Source organism: Xyrauchen texanus, chromosome 25, assembly GCF_025860055.1.
Source record: "Xyrauchen texanus isolate HMW12.3.18 chromosome 25, RBS_HiC_50CHRs, whole genome shotgun sequence".
Classification (NCBI taxonomy): domain Eukaryota; kingdom Metazoa; phylum Chordata; class Actinopteri; order Cypriniformes; family Catostomidae; genus Xyrauchen; species Xyrauchen texanus.
The window spans coordinates 10,761,262-10,781,806 of NC_068300.1; the positions used below are offsets into that span (position 1 = coordinate 10,761,262).

General features: G+C 38.9%; 2 protein-coding genes across 6 annotated transcripts; both read left to right on the plus strand.

The window, feature by feature from the left end:
* The first annotated feature begins 7,592 nt into the window (after nucleotides 1–7,592).
* Nucleotides 7,593–12,105, plus strand: mul1b (mitochondrial E3 ubiquitin protein ligase 1b). 5 transcript variants are annotated; one of them, XM_052091568.1, is made up of 6 exons: nucleotides 7,593–7,648; nucleotides 7,926–7,976; nucleotides 8,086–8,224; nucleotides 8,318–8,405; nucleotides 9,141–9,261; nucleotides 11,015–12,105. In XM_052091568.1, exons 3-6 carry the CDS (start codon nucleotides 8,105–8,107, stop codon nucleotides 11,742–11,744), a joined length of 1,059 nt encoding a protein of 352 aa, XP_051947528.1. In that variant the 5' UTR covers nucleotides 7,593–7,648; nucleotides 7,926–7,976; nucleotides 8,086–8,104; the 3' UTR covers nucleotides 11,745–12,105. The 5 variants fall into 5 exon arrangements, with proteins under 5 accessions (XP_051947528.1, XP_051947527.1, XP_051947526.1 ...); XM_052091569.1 differs by having other exon boundaries at nucleotides 7,618–7,709; XM_052091567.1 differs by lacking the exon at nucleotides 7,926–7,976 and having other exon boundaries at nucleotides 7,610–7,648.
* A 2,162-nt stretch (nucleotides 12,106–14,267) lies between these two features.
* Nucleotides 14,268–19,480, plus strand: camk2n1b (calcium/calmodulin-dependent protein kinase II inhibitor 1b). Its single transcript, XM_052091979.1, has 2 exons — nucleotides 14,268–14,736; nucleotides 16,390–19,480. Exons 1-2 carry the CDS (start codon nucleotides 14,574–14,576, stop codon nucleotides 16,458–16,460), a joined length of 234 nt encoding a protein of 77 aa, XP_051947939.1. The 5' UTR covers nucleotides 14,268–14,573; the 3' UTR covers nucleotides 16,461–19,480.
* The last annotated feature ends 1,065 nt before the right edge of the window (nucleotides 19,481–20,545 follow it).

Consider the following 20,545-nt stretch of genomic DNA (forward strand, 5'->3'; position numbering starts at 1 on the left):
AGAAACATCCCTTCTTCAGGACACTGTATTTTAAAGATAATTTTGAATCCAAATAACTTTACAGATCAATTAAGGCAATTAAGGTCACAGTTTTAAAAACCTAGGACACTACAGAAACCTTTCTACTGACTCTGAAAAACACCAAAAGAAAGATTCCCAGGGTCCCTGCTCATCTGCGTGAACGTGACTTAGGCATGCTGCATGGATGCATGAGGACTGCAGATGTGGCCGGGAAATAAATTGCAATAGCTGTGTCTCGTTTGGAAGGCTGCGTGCTAGGTAGGACGCATCCTTTGAAGGCTGCAGAATACAGAGAGTCCTCCTTTAAACAAACCTTGTTTAAACAAGATGGCCTTCGTAGGGCAAACAGAAACGGAATGTAACTTGGTTGCTATGACAGCATGCCTACAAGCGTGATCGGTAAAATGTAACTTTTAGGAGTGTTATAATGATGTAGAGATAAAAGAAAACACAGGTGTACTTTTAGTCTAATACTTAATTTTAATTATAAATTAATATTATTATTATAATTATACATATTATATTCTCTGCCCCCATCTACTGAGGAACTTCAACTTGGGAATTAACATTACTTGCGTTTGAACATCATATTTGAGGGCAAATTATTTTTAGACATTTCTGTTGAAGCAAAGAATTGTGGGTTGTGAGTGCCCACGAAGGATACACCTCATGCATCCTCAGAATTCCCATGAAAGAAGGTCGCATTCAAAGGCTGCATTGAAGTGTCCTACTCGCTTTTCTGAAACGAGACAGCCTCGATGACATATGCGGCCGAGAAATGCGACCTCTGGAGGACGCAGCCTTCCAAACGAGACACAGCCATTGCCCATACTGTGACACAGCACTAAGGGAGACAGGAAGGACAGCTGATCGTCCTTGCACTGGCGGACCATGTGCAACAATGCCAGCACAGGATCAGTACATCCAAATATCACACCTGCGGGACAGGTACAGGATGTCAACAACAATTGCCCGAGTTACACCAGGAACGCACAATCCCTCCATCAGTGCTCAGACTGTCCGCAATAGGCTGAGAAAGGCTGGACTGAGAGCTTGTAGGCCTGTTGTAAGGCAGGTCCGTACCAGATATCACCAGCAACAACGTCGCCTATGGGCACAAACCCACCTTCACTGGACAAGACAGGACTGGCAAAAAGTGCTCTTCACTGACGAGTCGCGGTTTTGTTTCACCAGGGGTGATGGCCAGACATGCGTTTATTGTCAAAGGAATGAGCGTTACACCGAGGCCTGTACTCTGGAGCAGGATCGATTTGGAGGTGGAGGGTCAGTCATGGTTTGGGGCGGTGTGTCACAGCATCTGGACTGAGCTTGTTGTCATTGCAGGCAATCTCAATGCTGTGTGTTACAGGGAAGACCTCCTCCCTCATGTGGTACCCTTCCTGCAGACTCATCCTGACATGACCCTCCAGCATGACAATGGCACCAGCAATACTGCTCGTACTGTGCGTGATTTCCTGCAAGACAGGAATGTTCTGCCATGGCCAGTGAAGAGCACTGATCTCAATCCCATTGAGCATGTCTGGGACCTATTGGATCGGAGAGTGAGGGCTAGGGCCATTCCCCCGAGAAATGTCTGGGAACTTGCAAGTGCCTTGGTGGAAGAGTGGAGTAACATCTCATAGCATGAACTGGTAAATCAAATTGAGGAAACAAGATACAGTTTTTTTGGAATGGATGTCTATGAGGGAGATGCTTCAGTGTGCTGAATAAACTGCTTTTATAAGGAAACAGCTCAAAAACTGGCCACGGGCCAGCAGGTCACCCCTATTGTTGAGCGCTGAAGAAAGGATAAAACTATTGCTAAAAATGGAAAAGTAGTTAATTACGACAGATATAGATCCACAAATCCCCACGAGGTGGTCCCTTAATGCCACCCACAGGAAAAAAATTATAATTTCCGAACTTTTGCCGATAACCGATTTCAGAGGTATTTATCGTGCCAATTGCCAAAACCGATTAATCGGTCAACCTCTACTATCCACATTAATTTTATAGCTTTACACTTATTCACTGTGTGTAAACAATTGTCTCATATATTTATATTTTTAATTCTAAGAATTTTAGAAGAAACACCTGAGACAATGTTAATATTTTATTGAAACATAACTGAGAACTATGAATATCTTTGGCTACTGAAAGACTTATTTCTTCTCGTAAACTATAAAATTTTCCTCTGGATTAGGTGTACAGTACATTTGCATTCCTGCACACCTTCAACGATGCGCTCTACGGAACTAATGCAGACACATCTGGTGTCCAGCACTTGTTTGTTTACTGCCTCCCCATCTGTCTACACTCTTTCTGTCTGAACTCATGCTTGAGTAGACACAGGAAGGCTGTGTGTCTTGCCTGAGTGTCTTAAGGGGTAAAGAACAGAGTGCTACACAACACAAACAGTTTGCTCATTCCCTTAGCAGCAGAGCCCTGGGGCAGGAGTTGTCCTCTGGCGAGTAAGCTGGTGCTAATGTGAAAAGAGCCCTGCTCTCATGTTTTTGGCTTCCACTTGATGTTCGCATTAGACAGTAATCACTGATCATCACTGTATGCCAGGTGATCACAAACTAGATCAGGGGTGCCCAATACGTCGATCGCGATCTACCAGTCGATCGCAAAGGCAATGCTGGTAGATCACACAAAAATTAAATGTACTTTCGTTAAATTTGAATAAAAATAAATAGAATGTCTTTCCTTCTTTTAGTTTCTGTCTGACATGCACTTGACGAGTAAATATTGACCAGGCTAGGTTTTGTTTATTCAGTTGCCATGACAACTAGGTTTGCGCATAGGCGCCTTCCAAGGATTTCTGAGAACAGAGCGCGAAATTTTTGCCTAATCTGGGCAGTAGCATCGCAATTTCGCGCTCTGTTCTCAGAAATCCTTGGAAGGCACGTATGCACAAACCTAGTTGTCATGGCAACCGAATAAACAAAACCTGGCCTCATCAATATTTACTCGTCATCAGAATAAGGTAAATGCCCTGGCTATTGTAATCTATTGTGCTGTAGGTGTTTGGGTTTAGTTTTAAAACTGAATGATATCAACATTGAACATTATTATATATTTTTTTATTAATTAGAAGACGAATTCCATGTAGGGATACATGCAGTCCCAACAAGCATTTTCTTATTTTAAATGAAACTGTTTTTTTTTGTTGGTAGATATTATGGAGTTGGTCATTTAAAAGTAGAACATCACACAAAAAAGTGTGGGCACCCCTGATCTAGATTAATTTATGTTGGTACTCATATTTTTAAAGAAATATTCTGGATTCAATACAAGTTAATCTCAATCGACAGCATTTGTTGCATAATGTTGAATCCCAAAAAAGATTATTTAGACTTGTTTTTTTTTTGTTGTTTTTTTTTTTTTTTACAAAAATCAAGGTTACAATGAGGCACTTGCAATGGAAGTGAATGGGGCTAATTTTTAGAGAGTATAAACAGACATTTTTATCTTATAATTTTATAAAAGCATATACATGAATTATTCTGTTAAAACGTTTTTATTATTGGAGCTGTACATTTTAAACCATTGCTTTTACAGTCATTTAAGGGTTTTAGTGTTTGCTGCTTTAGGTCGTCATGGCAACGAAGTTGTAAAATTTTATATAACTACACAGAAAAAATAGCAAGTGATTTTATCACACTAAAATCATGTTAAAACACATTTTGTTTACATTCTGTGGCAATATTTTTGAAACAGTGAGTATTTTAACTCTTTTATGGATTGGCCCCGTTCACTTCCATTGTAAGTGTCTCACTGTAACCCAAATTTTTGCTCTTTTTTTTTTTTTAAAGAAAATGAGGGATGAGTTGAAATACATTTTTGAGGTAATCAATATTATGCCACAAATGCTGTCGATTGAGCTTAACTTGAATTGATCCAGGAATTTTCCTTTAAGGCTTGTTTAGCTTCTCTGGAATGGACTGACGATGGAATCAACAGCCGTATTCTACCTCTGTTGTTTGGGAAAGACATTCCAAAATCAATATATCTCTATAAATCAAATCTTATAAAATCTTATTAAAAAATAAAGTCATAAGTCAATTGAGAGCGTGTGTTACAGTGAGTGAACTATAGCAACAGCTTGAAGTCACTCATTTAGAATTTAGAACTACCCTTTACAATAGTCAATATACGCACACATGTGACACCACATCAGTTCAATTCTAATAAACTACTTAATGGTCATTATTATTCTTCATAATAAATATGATTATTTATTAGACATTGGTTCCTTTTACCATATTGCAATTGCATTACAGTACTTTTATCACTGTTAAGAGGTGGCATTGCGTCATGCCGAAAGACGTGTTCACACTGACAGCTACTTTGTCGCTGCATGTTGCCAGTGGCTAGAGGTTAGGTCACTAGTGGTGTGTATGGAGAGTCTAAACAGCACTGTTTCTTTACAAAGAATATTATTATTAAAATATTAGGATCTCGTGAGCTCTACCGTATTGGCTGTGTCGCTCCTGAAAGTCGGTCTTCATTTGCATGAAGTTAAACATTTCTCAACTTTGTCGCGTCGCTGGACACGCCCACATCCGGTTGCCAACGGTCGCCGTCGCTCGTGTTGCCGGAAGTCACCAGCTCTCATGGAAAATGAATGAGATCGTTTTGTCGCTGCGTGTTGCTAATAATAATAATAATATATATAATATATATATATATATATATATATATATATATATATATATATATATATATATATATATTGTTGTAAACAATATTATGCCACAAAAGCTGTCGATTGAGCTTAACTTCTTTTAAACCCTAAAGTGATATAATTTTAACTGTGATAAAATGTCAGTAAAAAGACTATTATTTCTATTTCTGAATAGAACAGACAATTAAGTGGGTGATTATGTTGTACAGGTATATACTATGAGCTCCATATTCTACATTAATTTGCCCAGCATACTAGATAAAATGTATTTTGTTGCAAGCAGCCACTATTCGGAAGCAAAACATTTACCAAGCTTACATGAAGTTTCCATTGTTCATAGCACACCAATAGCAGATTTTCTTAAATCACCTCTAATGAACAGCTCAAACTGATTTATATAGAGCCTATTTTAGACGCTGTGGGATACCACTCTAATTTTCCTTGATAAATAATTGATTCAATCTCAAATGGGCTTTTCATCAAAAAGGAAACTGCTGTAATTTTTTTGGTCTCTTGAGCTGGTGTTTGTGGCGCTAAATAAAAATACTACTTTATTAGGGGCTTATAAATGGATCATTCAGTATATTACCTTCCCAAACCTGTACTAAAGGCACCCCAAAACAGCTGGGATAATGGGATAAATCACCATTTGAAGGGAAAACAATCATGATAGTCAAGCTGTGAGACTGCTTCAAACAGAATTTCCAAAAAAAGACTTAAAAAGTGACTTCCAAATTACCATTATTTTTTAACCCTGCACCTTATAGCCCTCCAAAGCTCTCACAGTGGATGGTAAAGTCTCGGAAGGGAATAGGGCATAGGGATGATCACTTCTGAATGGAACGCAGCCTTTGTATGTCTCCCTTTTTTTAGACACCCCCATTTTAGATCTTGGAGTACCTAACTAAAAAGCTGATGAGTTGAATCAGGATTGTTTGATTAAGGAGATATCCAAAAGTGTTGGTGCGCCTCTAGGACAGGTTTGGGAACGAACAGGAAAGCAAGCATTAATCGTGCAAATTCAGGGTTGCACAGAGTTTCTTAATGTTATGCAATGGTTAGCTACTGGTGAAAGTCTTACAGTTATTGCAACCAAGTTTCTTTGAAAATGTTAATTATTGTCTGTAATAGCAAAGGGCGTAGATTCCAGGGAAGATGGTGGGGAGGCCCAACCCATCAACTTGGCCAACTTGAAAATTGGCTCAGAAAATACTAAATAATCAGACATGTGGTTGTTTTAATTACAAAAATGTTTTCACTAATTAATTTGCAACTTTTGATATAATTTGGATGTGTACTGTGATTTTGTGCATTAGGCTAATAGTATTCCACAGCTCTTACTCTCTGCTTGAATCAGTGCTGCCATCTACAGTACACAGTCAGCTAAGTAATGTATAATGTACAAGTGTGCTACTTTTGAATAAAAAGATAACCAAAGATTGACCAACCAGTATGCTTTCAAAATAAAAGCATGTTCTTATATGTTGTTCTTTAAAAAGAAACATCTAGTCAGAGGAACATAGTGATTTTGACAACAAAACACTACATAATTATTATAATTATTTTATTATTTTTTTTTGCTCAGCTCATTGTCATGCTAACCAGGGGTGAACTGATTATAAGGAGAACTGGGACTTTTCCCAGTGGTCCAGAGCAAAATGGGGCTTAACGGGCCATGATAAGCTGAAACGGGCTGCAGCGTTATGCCGAACGGGCTGCAACAGGCTGAACAGGGCCACAAAATGGCGCCGCGATATGCAGAAAAGGACATTGACCCAGGGTTAATGGTTGAAACCAGTTCTACATTGCATGGTGTCCCCTTAGAGGACAGGGTGGAAATATTTTTCCTTAGATCATTTTGCATGCCCTCGCAATAGTTTGCGCTAATAATTATTTACAATGCTGATAAATATGTCTTTAAGAAATAAGGAAAAACAACATTGACTCTCTATCAACAAAAAAGACTTAGCTTTTATACAAACACATATTTATAAAGGCTAAATCAGTTGTCACTGATGAGGTAATTTAAATATAGTCATTTTTAATCTATTTCTCACAAATGCCAAGCTTGACAACAGGTCACAATTAGTTGTGACTACTACTAAGTATTGTAACCAGGGTATGTAATTAGCACCCACAGCCTGCCAAATATCATGCACAATGGCAGGTAATTTTGCTCATCTAACCGCCACTGTGGCAGGCGACCTGTAAGACATCTCGAAGTGGCATACAGTCTGAGTGACAAACAGTGGTTTATGAGCGTGAGCGCTTCAAACAGAGCATGTGCATTGAGCTCTCACTCTTTCTTCTCTGTTTGAGTTGTCTGAAAACAGTTTGCAAGAATAGTGACATCAATGAGAATGCTGCAAATGATCTCAGACAAACTCAGGAGGTGCTCTGAGCTTAGTTTAGATTTATTTCCACTGAGCAATTCACATTTTACATCTATTGTGAAAGTAACTCTGCAGGTTCACTTTATTTTGACATTGATTTATTCCAAATATTTATGGCACCATACCTTACCATACATAGAAAATTGCATGCAATGACATTAGGTCATAATAATTGAAATGGTGCTTGAACAAGAAGTTTCTCTTCTGTGTTGCAAAATTATCATAATATAATAAAAATAACATAATATTATATTTTATTTATATTTGCTATTAAAAATAACATTGTTAAAAAAATCTAAATGGCTAGTAAAAGTTAGCATTCATATATATATATATATATATATATATATATATATATATATATATATATATATATATATATATATATATATATATTATAATTTTTATACGTGTAATTGAGTCGCATATGTTCCTCACATCAGGGGCTGCTCACGCCAGAGACCGCCTGCAGAAGGGACTTTTATTATGAAAGGATTGTGACACGGAGTTGGAGGCCGATACAGCTTCAGTGGAGGAAGTCCAAGTATACCTTTATTTCTGGTTTATGTTTGTTCTGTTTAAAGACAAACTTGATCGATATCATTGTATGTTATATCATCTATCTATACCATCAGTTTATTAAATATTAAAATTATATATTTTACGTATATTTTAGACTGCTTTAATCGGAAGACACGGCTAGCTAGTTTACAGCTTGTTTGTTTTTATGCAAGTCAAAATCTGTCAAAGACCTTGAAACAGCTCCTGTTCCGATATACAGACAATAAAATTGCTTTTCTCTGTGTGTAATTGATATCCAGATTAATCTGATATTGAGCAAGATAAAGTACAGTTTCTCACCCAGTTCTATGGTATTCCTCATGACAACACTATCAATTATATATTATGAATGTAACTTGATTGTAGAACTTGAAGTGGTTTATTGTGAGATTTTCATTAAATCTATTTCTTTATACTCAGCTGGGCTGTAAACAGAAGGATGGAGGCCAGTGGCAGACCCTCCACAGCACAGATTGTTTTGCTGGCCACCAGTTCAGCTCTGACTGCGGTATTATACAACATATACAAGAGGAAGGCAAGCCATGTCACTAGATTAAGGGTAAGAAAACAACCGCATTGAATATCGCTAAATAGTACTTAAATAATGCCACTATCATTATAAAGTCATACCTAAATCTGTCCTGCTTTACAGGAGGCTAAGAAGATACCATTAAACCCAGATCTCCAAACTATCATCAGTGAAGCACCAGGAAAATGTGTTCCTTATGCAGTTATTGAAGGTAAGGCTTAGTTACATTTAAGACGGGTTCATCAAAAGTCTTAATGCGGGGGGGGGAGGGGGATGGGTAGCGAAGCGGGTATTGACGCTGACCACCACCCCGAGTCGCAAGTTTGAATCCAGGGCATGCTGAGTGACTCCAGCCATGTATCCTAAGCAACCATATTGGCCCGGATGCTAGGGAGGCCTCCTTGTGGTCACGATTAGTGGTTCTCGCTCTCATTGGGGCACGAAGAGTAGAATGAGCCTCCACATACTGTGAGTCTCTGTGGTGTCATTCACAACAAGCCATGTGATAGATGCGCGGATTGACGGTCTCAGGAGTGGAGGCAACTGAGTCTTGTCCTCCACCCCGGATTGAGGTGAGTAACCACGCCACCATGAGGACCTAGTTAGTATTGGGAATTGGACATTCCAAATTGGGAGAAAAAAAAAACATTCAAAATAGGTCAAGGTTAGGTTTTTCCATGGGAACCATTTCTTTCTCTTAACAAGTATTTTATATTGAATACACATGTGAAGCAAAGGCCCTTTTGTAAGTTGCTCTCTGGAATGCCTTATACTTTTACAAGTAAATGAGAGCTACAATGGACTTTGTCAAGCCTAGTATTTATAAAAAAAAATTGGAACACAAACGAAGTAAAATATTTGCTAGCAAAACACAAGAATATAGCATTAATAAGCAGTCTTTATCACTCAGAATGGTTCCTCAGGATTGCATTTGTACTGTCTTTAGGTGTAGTGCGGTCAGTGAAGGAGACATTGAACAGCCAGTTTGTTGACAACTGCAAAGGGGTCATCGAGAGGTTGACCTTGAAAGAGAAAAAGATGGTGTGGAATCGCACAACACATCTCTGGTAAATACTAAAAATATTCTACAAGAATATACATTATTATTACCCTCCAGAATACTCTATTCTGTCATTTTATGTTCAGTATTAATATTTTATGTCCATTTATAAATGGGATTGTAATAAGTGAGATCGGATCATGACCGGCCGACTGCGTTGCTTTTGTGAGTATACTTTTCTGACACGAACACAAATGCGTTTGATGCATGCGAACTACAGCTACTTTGTGACACTTTTAGTACAGTCAATGGCCAGCGCATGCACAGACGATGCGCACAGCTGAGGACCGTGTGTGCGTGAGTCACGCCCTGCATCCGAAACCGCTTACTGTCACATTATGTATTGTATTTAACGAAGGATGTACTTATCTGTCGACAAAACAGTACATTCTTTTAGTTATGAATGCGAGTTGTATGAATTCCGCGATCCGGAATGCGCAAAAATGAAATATACCCGGGCCTTAACCTTCCCATAGTATTAAAGGAAATATTAAGAGTGGGACAAGGAAAGATGAGGAAAAATTGGGACAAAAGTAGGAATGGAACCCAGGTCATCTGCATGAAAAAAGCTCATCCACGCCAGCTTTACACACTACAGCCGTGGCCAAAGAATATTGCACCTGAAAGAACCATTTAACGGATCATCAAGAACTTCAAGGAGAGAGGTTCAACTGCAGTGACGAAGGCTTCAGGTAGTCCCAGAGTGTCCAGTCAGCACCAGGACAGTCTCAGCTACGGAATCGTGTCACCACCAGTGCAGAGCTTGATCAATATTGGCAGCAGGGTGGTGTGAGTGTATCTGCACGCACAGTGAGGCGAAGACTTTTGGACAATGGCCTGATGTCAAGAAGGGCAGCAAAAAAGCCACTTCTCTCCAAGAAAAACATCATGGACAGGCTGAAATTCCACAGGAAGTACAAGGATTGCACAGCAGAATACTGGTGCAAAGTTATTTTCTCTGATGAAGCCCCCTTCCGACTGTTTGGGACATCTGGAAAATCGATAGTCGAGAGAAGAAAAGGTGAACACTACCATGAGTCCTGTGTCGTGCCAACAGTGAAGCATCCTGAGACCATCCATGTGTGGGGATGCTTTTCATCCAAGGGAGTGGGCTCTCTCGCAATTCTGCCCAAAAACACTGCCATGAATAAAGAATGGTATCAAAATGTCCTGCAAGAGCAACTTCTCCCAACGATCCAGGAGCAATTTAGTGATTATCTGTGCATTTTTCAGCATGATGAAGCACCATGTCACAAGGCATGAGTGATAATGAAGTGGCTCGGAGATCATTACATTGACATTTTGGATACGTAGCCAGACAACTCCCTGGATCTTAATCCCAAAAGAACCTGTGGTCAATCCTCAAAAGGTGAGTGGACAAGCAGAAGCCCACAAATTGTGATCAACTCCAAGCACTAATAAGGCAAGAATGGATCGCCATGAAGAGGTTATGAAGAACAAGTGTCAACACTGTAAATATTGACCAATAAAAGCCTTTAAAACACATGAAATGCTTATCATTGTTTTCCAGTATACCATAGAAACATGTGAAAAAATTATTTACAAATACTGAATCAGCAAACTTTGCAAAACAAAAAATGTATGTCACTGCCAATACTTTTGGCCATGGCTGCACATTTGGGGGTGCAGTTTGTCACCAATTTCTGTTTTTTCACGATACAATTTGAGAGCAAATAGCCGCACTGTGTGGCAGGCGCTATTTCCATTTTGTAAATTCACTGTACTTTCTCCTCTTCTAGGAATGATTGCGAAAAGGTCATCCACCAACGAACCAACACTGTCCCCTTTGACCTTGCCCCACACGATGACACTGTTCCCACAACCGTGCGTGTGGTCCGTCCACTCGATGCAGCTGAACTAGACCTTGAGACCACCTATGAGAACTTTCACCCCAGCAAGCAGTCTCTGACCAACGTCATCAGCCACTTTATCAGCGGCGAGCGCCCGCAGGGCATCCAAGAGACAGAAGAGATGCTGCGTCTAGGTGCCAGCATGACGGGTGTGGGTGAGCTGGTGCTAGACAACAACCTGGTCCGTCTTCAGCCCCCCAAGCAGGGCTTGAAATATTTTCTCAGCCATTTAGACTACGACGCACTCCTGAGTAAGCAGGAGAGTCACCTGAGGCTGTGGAGAGTCTTTACAGTGCTGTTTGGTTTAGCCGCCTGTGCCACACTATTCTACATACTGTGGAAGCAGTATCTACGGCGTAAGAAGAAAAGTAAAGAGCGTACTCTACTGGACGAGTACAGGAAGTGGCAGAGCAGACGAATCCAGGAGCTTAACCTGGCAGAGGATGATGTGTCACCTAATATGTGCACAATATGCCTGAGTAATGAGCGCTCATGTGTGTTCCTAGAATGTGGCCATGTATGTACCTGTGAGGATTGCTACAAGGCTCTGCCCAAACCTAAGAAATGTCCCATTTGTAGGGCTAGGATAGACAGGATTGTCCCTCTGTATAACAGCTAAAGGCCTTACTATGAATATTGTATGATCTTACTTTGAAATGTGGAGGTGCGGTTTATTGCAATTTCATGCCATGTCAAATTAATGTTGGAATCCAATTCTGCAGCAGTATAGACAAGCTTTCTTCTCATTCTAGTTTAAGTTGGTTAACAGGGAGTTGTTTTTATGTTTTGATGATTGTACTCACTGAAACTTGGGAATAATAATCATCACTTGTGCCTGACTGGAATTTTACTATAAATAAATTCAAAAGGAATAAATATTTATATTTAGGAATTTTATTTTGCATAAAGAAAATTAATCCAATTTTTCAGAGCAATACGATTTATTGCATTTATTTTCATGACAAATAAATTCATTTTCACCCTCAAATTCTCATTACTGTAGTAGGTTGTTGAAGAACATTTTACTTGTTTGTTTGTTTTTGTAGTTCTCATGATTCTCAAAGATTCTTATGGGGTTCAATCTTTTAAAAATAAATTATTTGTTCATTAAAATCAGCATAAATGAAGCATAGATAAAAAATATACAACAAATATTACAATGATCTCTAAATATTTTACAACTGAAAGTATATTATTTGTTAGTCGCATTACAGTAATGAGAATTAGATTTGTACTTGTCTTTGGGAAATAGACGTTTGAGTGTTGCCAGCTTTGCTGCAGAGGTTGAAGGGGTGGGGGGGGGTCAGCCTGTCAGTGCTCAGACCATACGCCGCACACTGCATCAAATTGGTCTGCATATCTGTCATCCCAGAAGGAAGCCTCTTCTAAAGATGATGCACAAGAAAGCCTGCAAACAGTTTGCAGAATACAAGCAGACTAAGGACATGGATTACTGGAACCATGTCCTGTGGTCTGATGAGATCAAGATTAAACTTATTTGGTTCAGATGGTGTCAAGCGTGTGTGGTGGCAACCATGTCAGGAGTACAAAGACAAGTGTATCTTGCCTACAGTCAAGCATGGTGGTGGGAGTGTCATGGTCTGGGGCTGCATGAGTGCTGCCGGCACTGGGGAGCTACAGTTCATTAAGGGAACCATGAATGCCAACATGTAGTGTGACATACTGAAGCAGAGCATGATCCCCTCCCTTCGGAGACTGGGCCGCAGGGCAGTATTCCAGCATGATAACGACCCCAAACACACCTCCAAGACGACCACTGCTTTGCTAAAGAAGCTGAGGGTGTCTCCAGAACTAAACCCTATTGAGCATATGTGGGGCATCCTCAAACGGAAGGTGGAGGAGCACAAGGTCTCTAACGTCCACCAGCTCCGTGATGTCGTCATGGAGGAGTGGAAGCGGACTCCAGTGGCAACCTGTGAAGCTCTGGTGAACTCCATGCCCAAGAGGGTTAAAGCAGTGCTGGAAAATAATGGTGGCCACACAAAATATTGACAGTTTGGGCCCAATTTGGACATTTTCACTTAGGGGTGTACTCACTTTTGTTGCCAGCGGTTTAGACATTAATGGCTGTGTGTTGAGTTATTTTGAGGGGACAGCAAATTTACACTGTTATACAAGCTGTACACTCACTACTTTACATTGTAGCAAAGTGTCATTTCTTCAGTGTTGTCACATGAAAAGATATAATCAAATATTTACAAAAATGTGAGGGGTGTACTCACTTTTGTGAGACACTGTGTATGTGTGTATATATATATATATATATATATATATATATATATATGTATGTATGCATATGTATATGTGTGTCAACATGACACCCCATACTGAAATATGTACTTCTAAAAGTTTGGTGGAAAGGGGCCTGAAGAGATTTTAAATTTTGTATATGTTATAAAAACAATTCTTCATCAGAAGCTTTAATCAGAATTATTAAATGGGAATATCTAAATAGCAAGGAAAGTAGAACTGAATCATTCTTCCTTTCTTTTTCAACATGAAAGCTGTATTGGTTTGGTTCTACCTATTATTATTTTACAAACAACATTGGTATGGTTTAAACGATTAAAGAACATCAGTCTTTAATTGTGATCTGAATTTTTCTGGTTGCATTTATTCAACAGTATGACCAGAAGAGGGAGATAAAGACCTGTCTCTTGTAACCATCACGGAGAGTCACGAATCACAGTGGATTAGTTAGTGCTGAGAGTCCATCTAGTTGTTTAAATTGCATAATTGTGAAACTTCTCTTCAAAGACTACATACCAAAGCATGTAAAGACACCAAGACAATGCTTTTAAATCACAAACACCATCAAAATGACGTTCAAATCATTTTTAGCTTGAGAACTGCATTTAAAATCAAATAAATCCATTATTAATGTATGTTATTTACAATGAACACACAATCGTGCATGGTCAAATGTCATGACAGTTCATGCATTTTCCCTTGTGAGATTCAAACCCAAGTCACACCACGCATTTGCAAAAACTACATTCTGAAACTGCGTTTCGATCTAGGGCATCGCTTATGATCTCCCCATCTTGGATTCGAACCTACATACCTTTGATTAACAACACAGTTGCAAAGACAGTAAAGTGATAGGCAGGGAGGGGGAGTTTCTGGATGCACCATAAACATTCAGCCTGAGGGACGTCGCTCTGCTCACCGACGGATCCGTTTGTTTTCGCATCGCGCGCCTGTTTTGCCTGTTTCACCGGGTGAGTTCGCGTTCTGTGTCCTCTGTTTGCTAGTAGGGAAAGTGAAAGTGGCATTCAGAATATGTCTGTAAAAATACAACAACATTTGACCGTGACCGTTTAGTTGTTGCATCGCCGATAGATTAGGCGCGTACATCTCCGCTCTCGTTATAACTATAGTTGTCGATTATTGTTATTTAGAGTTATTGATTATTGTGGACGCGATCATGTCAGAGGTGTTGCCTTATGAGAACATCGCTCATTATGGTGATGATGAAGATGAGCAGATATCGCTCACCTGTCGCCTGCAGGACAACACTAATAACTTCTTTGGTTCGGCGCAGAACAAACGACCGCCAAAACTCGGACAGATTGGACGAAGTAAGAGAGGTGAGAATATTTTTACTTATGAAGCATGCATTGAAATGTAAGTGAAGAAAAACGTATAGAGAGAGTTAGAGAGTTATAGAGAGTGAGTGAGAGTTAAACTTTCCACTAAGGGGCAAAAATTACCCCTTAGATAAGATTATGAGGGGCATTTGTGACCTTTGGATAAGATTATGAGGGGCATTTGTGACCTTTGAGGGCATATATTTTCTAATCATATAAAAATACTGTTTACTATATTTTGTGTCCAATAGTTTATATTTTCTCAATCTCTAATCAATGTATTAATGTCAATAGAATATTAATAAATATGTTGGATGTTACAAATAAAACAATAACTTTATTACAGGCATCTTTTGTTCCCACAATTATAATTTTGGGGGCATTTTTTTAATTTTCAGGTTATTTTCTGACACACACACACACACACACACACACACACACACACACACACATATATATATATATATACACAGTACTGTGTAAAAGTCTCAGGCACATAAGATGTTTCACAAAAGCATTGTCTGAAGATGGTTATTTATATCTTCAGCTTTAGTGTGTCAATAGGAAATATAACATTACTTTTGCAAATAGAAAAGATTACAATAGAAGAACAGGGAGCCCTGCAACAGATGGCATGGCCCCCACAGAGCCCCCCCACTGAACATCGAGTCAGTCTGGGATTACATGAAAAGACAGAAACAATTGAGACAGCTGAAATAGACAGAAGAACTGTGGCCAATTCTCCAAGAAGCTTGGAACATCCTATCTGCCATCAACCAAATTGTGTCCAGGTGTACCTAGGAGAGTTGGTGCTGTTTTAAATGTAAAGATGTTCACACCGAATATTGATTTAGCTTTTTATGTTTACTGGATTGGATGACGTTCATTAAAAAAATAAAACTATGTATGGCATTATTTTTGAAGAAATCCACACTATGCAACATTTTTCATATATATATATATATTTAATTAATTCTGACTTACATTGTTCTGACTTACAATCCGTATTATTTTCAGAATATGTCACTAGTTTACATTCAATGACAGAATGGTATTTTTTTTTTACTGAAAGTTCCAAAAAGGACAAAAAACAAAGCAAAGAATATTAGTAAATAATAACTTAACTTCAATCCATTGCTCACACAAAACTATAGTATGACTTAAAATGTCTTGGAACATTACATACAAGTCATATGGGTTACTTTTATGTTTTTTTGTTTGTTGTTGTTGTCTTTTTTGGAGCTTGGCAGCCATGGTCACTATGTTGTATGAAACAAAGCTGCATGTACATTTTTCAAATATTCTCCTTTCCTTTAAATTTTTCACCATTTTTAAATCGCCTTATTGCCTTCAGTAATTCCTTTTAAATGGTTCTCCAGTGTGACAAATACATTTTATACTAATCTAGTCTCTCCATTTATATGAAGTCATAAAACTTGCATGCGTAATAATTCAGCAAGAATTTAGAATAGTCTTAAAAGAACAATTTAAAAGAAGTATATCATGTAAAACTGCAGGATACTACTTCTGCAGTCCGCAAAGCTTGACAATCCAATTCCAGCAGTCATCGTGTCATTAAAACTATTGTCTTCTTAATTCTTCAAGGCAAGCAGAGTTTGACCCCAGTGCCTCATGTCATTCCTCTCATTCCAGTTGTCATAGAAGATGACAGAATCGATGAAGTTCTGAATAACACAGCAGAGAAGACATCGGCAGGAGTGTAACGCTCAAGGATGTTGTTAAAGAGGCAGAAAAGCACGGGTTACATGCATTCTGCATCAAAAGCACTTTGCAGTCCCTCTCAGTATGGGTTGAATTTCACGTACTGCAGCAGGTGAGGAGAAGTCCACGCTGCAGGCAATCCAAATAGAGAAAGACACCTGCTTTCTCTTTTTAAGGGCATGTTTAATATCTCCTCTTTTAAAGTGACATCTTACTCCGGACATAAATGTCCTATGTTGTTTAATACATGTGGAGTTGGTCTGTAGTGGTCACGATTCCATTAATATTGTGAGAGGAATGCATTGATTTCACAAGCACAAATGTATAAACTTTTGTTCTTATTTTGCTCTGAGACTGAGCACTTGGTTATTCTGTATATTTTGTGTGCAATGAAAGTGAGACTCGATGTTTTTCACTTTAAATATCCTAATTATAATCTTTTGGATACCATTTTTGTTCCTGAAGAGCTGATGAACTCAGCAAATGTTTTTATGATGACGAACGAGGAAAGACTACTTTTTAAGTCATTTTTTTATGTTGCATATTGTAAGTTTTGATGTGGCTGCACAACTGCCTGCTTTAGCCTGAGGTAAAAAGCTTATTTTTATATCAAGGAGATATTTCTGTAGTCGTAGCACTTTCAAATGTGGTTGTCAGTACTCTCAGCTGAATGGAATATGATCACGTTTGTGCCAAATATCTAATATATATTGTGCAAAATATGGCAGTCAACTTGTGTTTCTGTTTACCAAAGTAATGTGAAGTTTTTCAGGCCTGCCTCTCATAAATGTTCCAGGGCTTTTCTAACAGCTTTTTGCATGAGACGGGCACAAATGCCTCTTTCTTTGGCAGTGAAACTGGAATAGTGTATATGTTGCACTCAGTTCTCTATACTGTTAAACAGGGCTATATCTGCCATGAAATGTATGAACATTAAAATGTGACTACTTAACAAAGGTCTTCAAATAACTTCTTGCTATGTGAAATTTCTTCACCCTAATGCACTAAAAAAAAAACAGCTCTTTGACTGAACTTGATTCAGACATGGACAGTGGTTCCACATAATTGAAAGTAGTTTTCTTTTTTTCTTTTTATCCCCCAATTCTCACTACTTAGTAGGTCCTTGTGGTGGCACAGATACCCACCTCAATCCGGGTGGTGGAGGAAAAGTCTCAGTTGCCTCTGCTTCTGAGACCATCAATCCACACATCTTATTAAGTGGCACGTCGTACATGACACAACGGAGACTCCACATGTGGAGGTTCATGCTACACTCCGTTATCCACGCACAACTTACCACACGCCCCACTGAGAGTGAGAACCACTTAATATCGACCACAAGGAGTTTACCCCATGTTACTCTACCCTCCCTAGCAACCGGGCCAATTTGGTTGCTTAGGAGACCTGGCTGGAGTCACTAAGCACACCCTGGATTCGAACTCGTGACTCCAGGGTTGGTAGTCAGCGTCAGTACTCGCTGAGCTACCCAGGCCCCCAAAATTAGTTTTCCTAACTTAAAATTACTATGAAATCTTAACAAAGAAACTAGTTGGATTGGGTAAACCCAACAAAATTAGACGTGTCAATGTAACTCAAATAAATATATTTTATTTAGTTATACATTAACTTTTCACTATTGTTGAATGTTAGCATGCAAAATACATGCTGATTGGAAGCACCAGAGAGTGTAGTTTAGTTTAACTATGCAATGGTTTGTACAGCTATTGCATGATGAAGCAAGCAATCAATTTCACATACAACATCCACCTGTCCTCATCATTAACTGCAGAATTTCAGAGCTACACAACAAAAGCATACAGGGACCAAGAGCTGTTGAGCAAAGGACAAAAAATCATAGACCATAAAATCAATCCCTACAACTTTGCACTACTGTATATTCAAGCTTTGCACATTATAATACGAAATGAGACACATGAGAACTCATGCAATTTGGCATCGTTGATAATATATTGCCCGCGACCCTGTACACAGGATAAGCGGTTGACGATGGATGGATGGATGGATGGATGGATGGATGGATAATATATTGAATAAGATTTGGGAGCTACAGTATAGGGGAAGATTATAAAGCCCATTCACACAAATACATGCAGCGACAAAGCTACATAATCTCATTCAATTTCAAATTTGAATGAGTTGGCAATTTCCGCCGACATGAGCGACCATTGGTGTCTAGATGTGGCCGTTTCCACCAACTTCAGAAAGCTGAGAAAAGTTCAACTGCAAATGAGAAGCAACTTTTGGCAGTCACAACCAGTAGGAGTGAAGAGGATGTTACTGGAGCTCATGTCATCCATCTCCTGTGAGAGAATGGCACCGAGTGCTGGTAAGATGGAGAAGTTTATGTGAGCGATTTCACCACATATAGTACATGGACCACATAGCATTGCTATGGTGTTCTTGTTAGTTGCTAGAGTGCCAGACTGACAGACAAGTTCGTTTAACTTAAAAGTGTTATGTAAACTTGTTACATAAGGTAATTTACATTGAGGTAAAGAATATGCGTTGGCTCAACTTAATTTAGTTGAGTTATCTTTCTGCTTTGACTCAAGTTGCATTAATAAATAAAACATTTTCAACTTAAGAAGTCTTGTTGATTCAATAGATCAAACAATTGACAAAGACTGTTAGATTTAAGTAATGTAGACTCGACCTGTTCAGTTCAAATAACTAAATATGTTTAATTAATTACATTTGTTTTTAGTACTGTTGTACTTTATACTTTATGTGAAGTACACAGCACAACCTTTGTTAAAACTATTTAAGTAAAAAGATTAGTTCTGAACATCACCACACAACAATTAACTAACAGTAGTGATGAAAACAGCAACAACAGCAAAGATAAAGTCTGCTAACAGCTAAAAAATAAGCCTACAGCACTAAACATAAAAATGTATTCATTGACACAATGCATGCTGGGTGCTGGCAAATCAGCAACATTATTTATTAGTTAATTAAGCCTAAGCACTCCTAAGCAACGAAATTGGTCCAGTTACTAGAGAGAGAGTGGAGTCACATGGGGTAATCTCCTCATGGTCGCAATTAGTGGTTATCGTTCTCAATGGGGCGTGTGATAAGTTGTGCATGGATCGCAGAGAGTAGCATTAACCTCCACATGTGGATTCTCCACTGTGTCATGCACATTGAGGCATGTGATAAGATGCGTGGATTGACGGCCTCAGAAGTGGAGGCAACTGAGACTTGTCCTCCACCACCCGGATTGAGGTGAGTAACCGCGCCACCACAAGGACCTACTAGCAGGAATTGGGCATTCCATATTGGGAGAAAAGGGGATAAAAAAAAAAGTTGGGGCAGCATTAAAGGGGATAGTGTTCAGCTATCATGTGTTTAGATTCAAAGTAATTTACATTTCTTAGTATTGAAGATCTTGCAATAAATGATGTGAAGTTGCCTGGCTCCGAATGTAGTTGATTCAACATGTGTTTTTGAGTTGAGTTGGCAAATGCACTTGTTCATTCAATTTAAGTATACAAATTGTTACAATGACAACTTAATATGTTAAGTTGACATTAAAGTTTTAAGTTGCGTCAACACAAAAAAAGCACAAATGGACTAAAACAAGCTCAGATATTCCAATTGAACTAAAAAAATATTTTTCAGGTAGAATTAGAGAAATCATGAAAATCATCCACCTAACTCAAAACACTTAAGTAATGGAGGTAATATGTTAGGTTTTATGTTATTATACTCAATTTATTTGGGTTAAAACAACATCAGACAGATAGAGAGATATATAGATAAATTCCTCTGAATCCTGGCAGCCGGCAGGGACTCCTCCATCCCCTGGCAGACAGCCGCGTCTCCTCCCCTGGCAGATGGCAATGGCGAGGACTCCATGAAAGTACATCACTCCTCCTTCCTGGGTTTCAGCACCAATGTAACGGGTAAGGATGGGCAAGGAGGCAGGAACTGGCTGAGCAGTCAACAAAGCTTTTAATGACATACAGTACATCAACTTAAATACACAGATACACACACACAGCGGCCATGTATCCCCCTCCTGGCCGATTAGGACAATTCAGCACCGGGCGTGCGTCCTCATGGC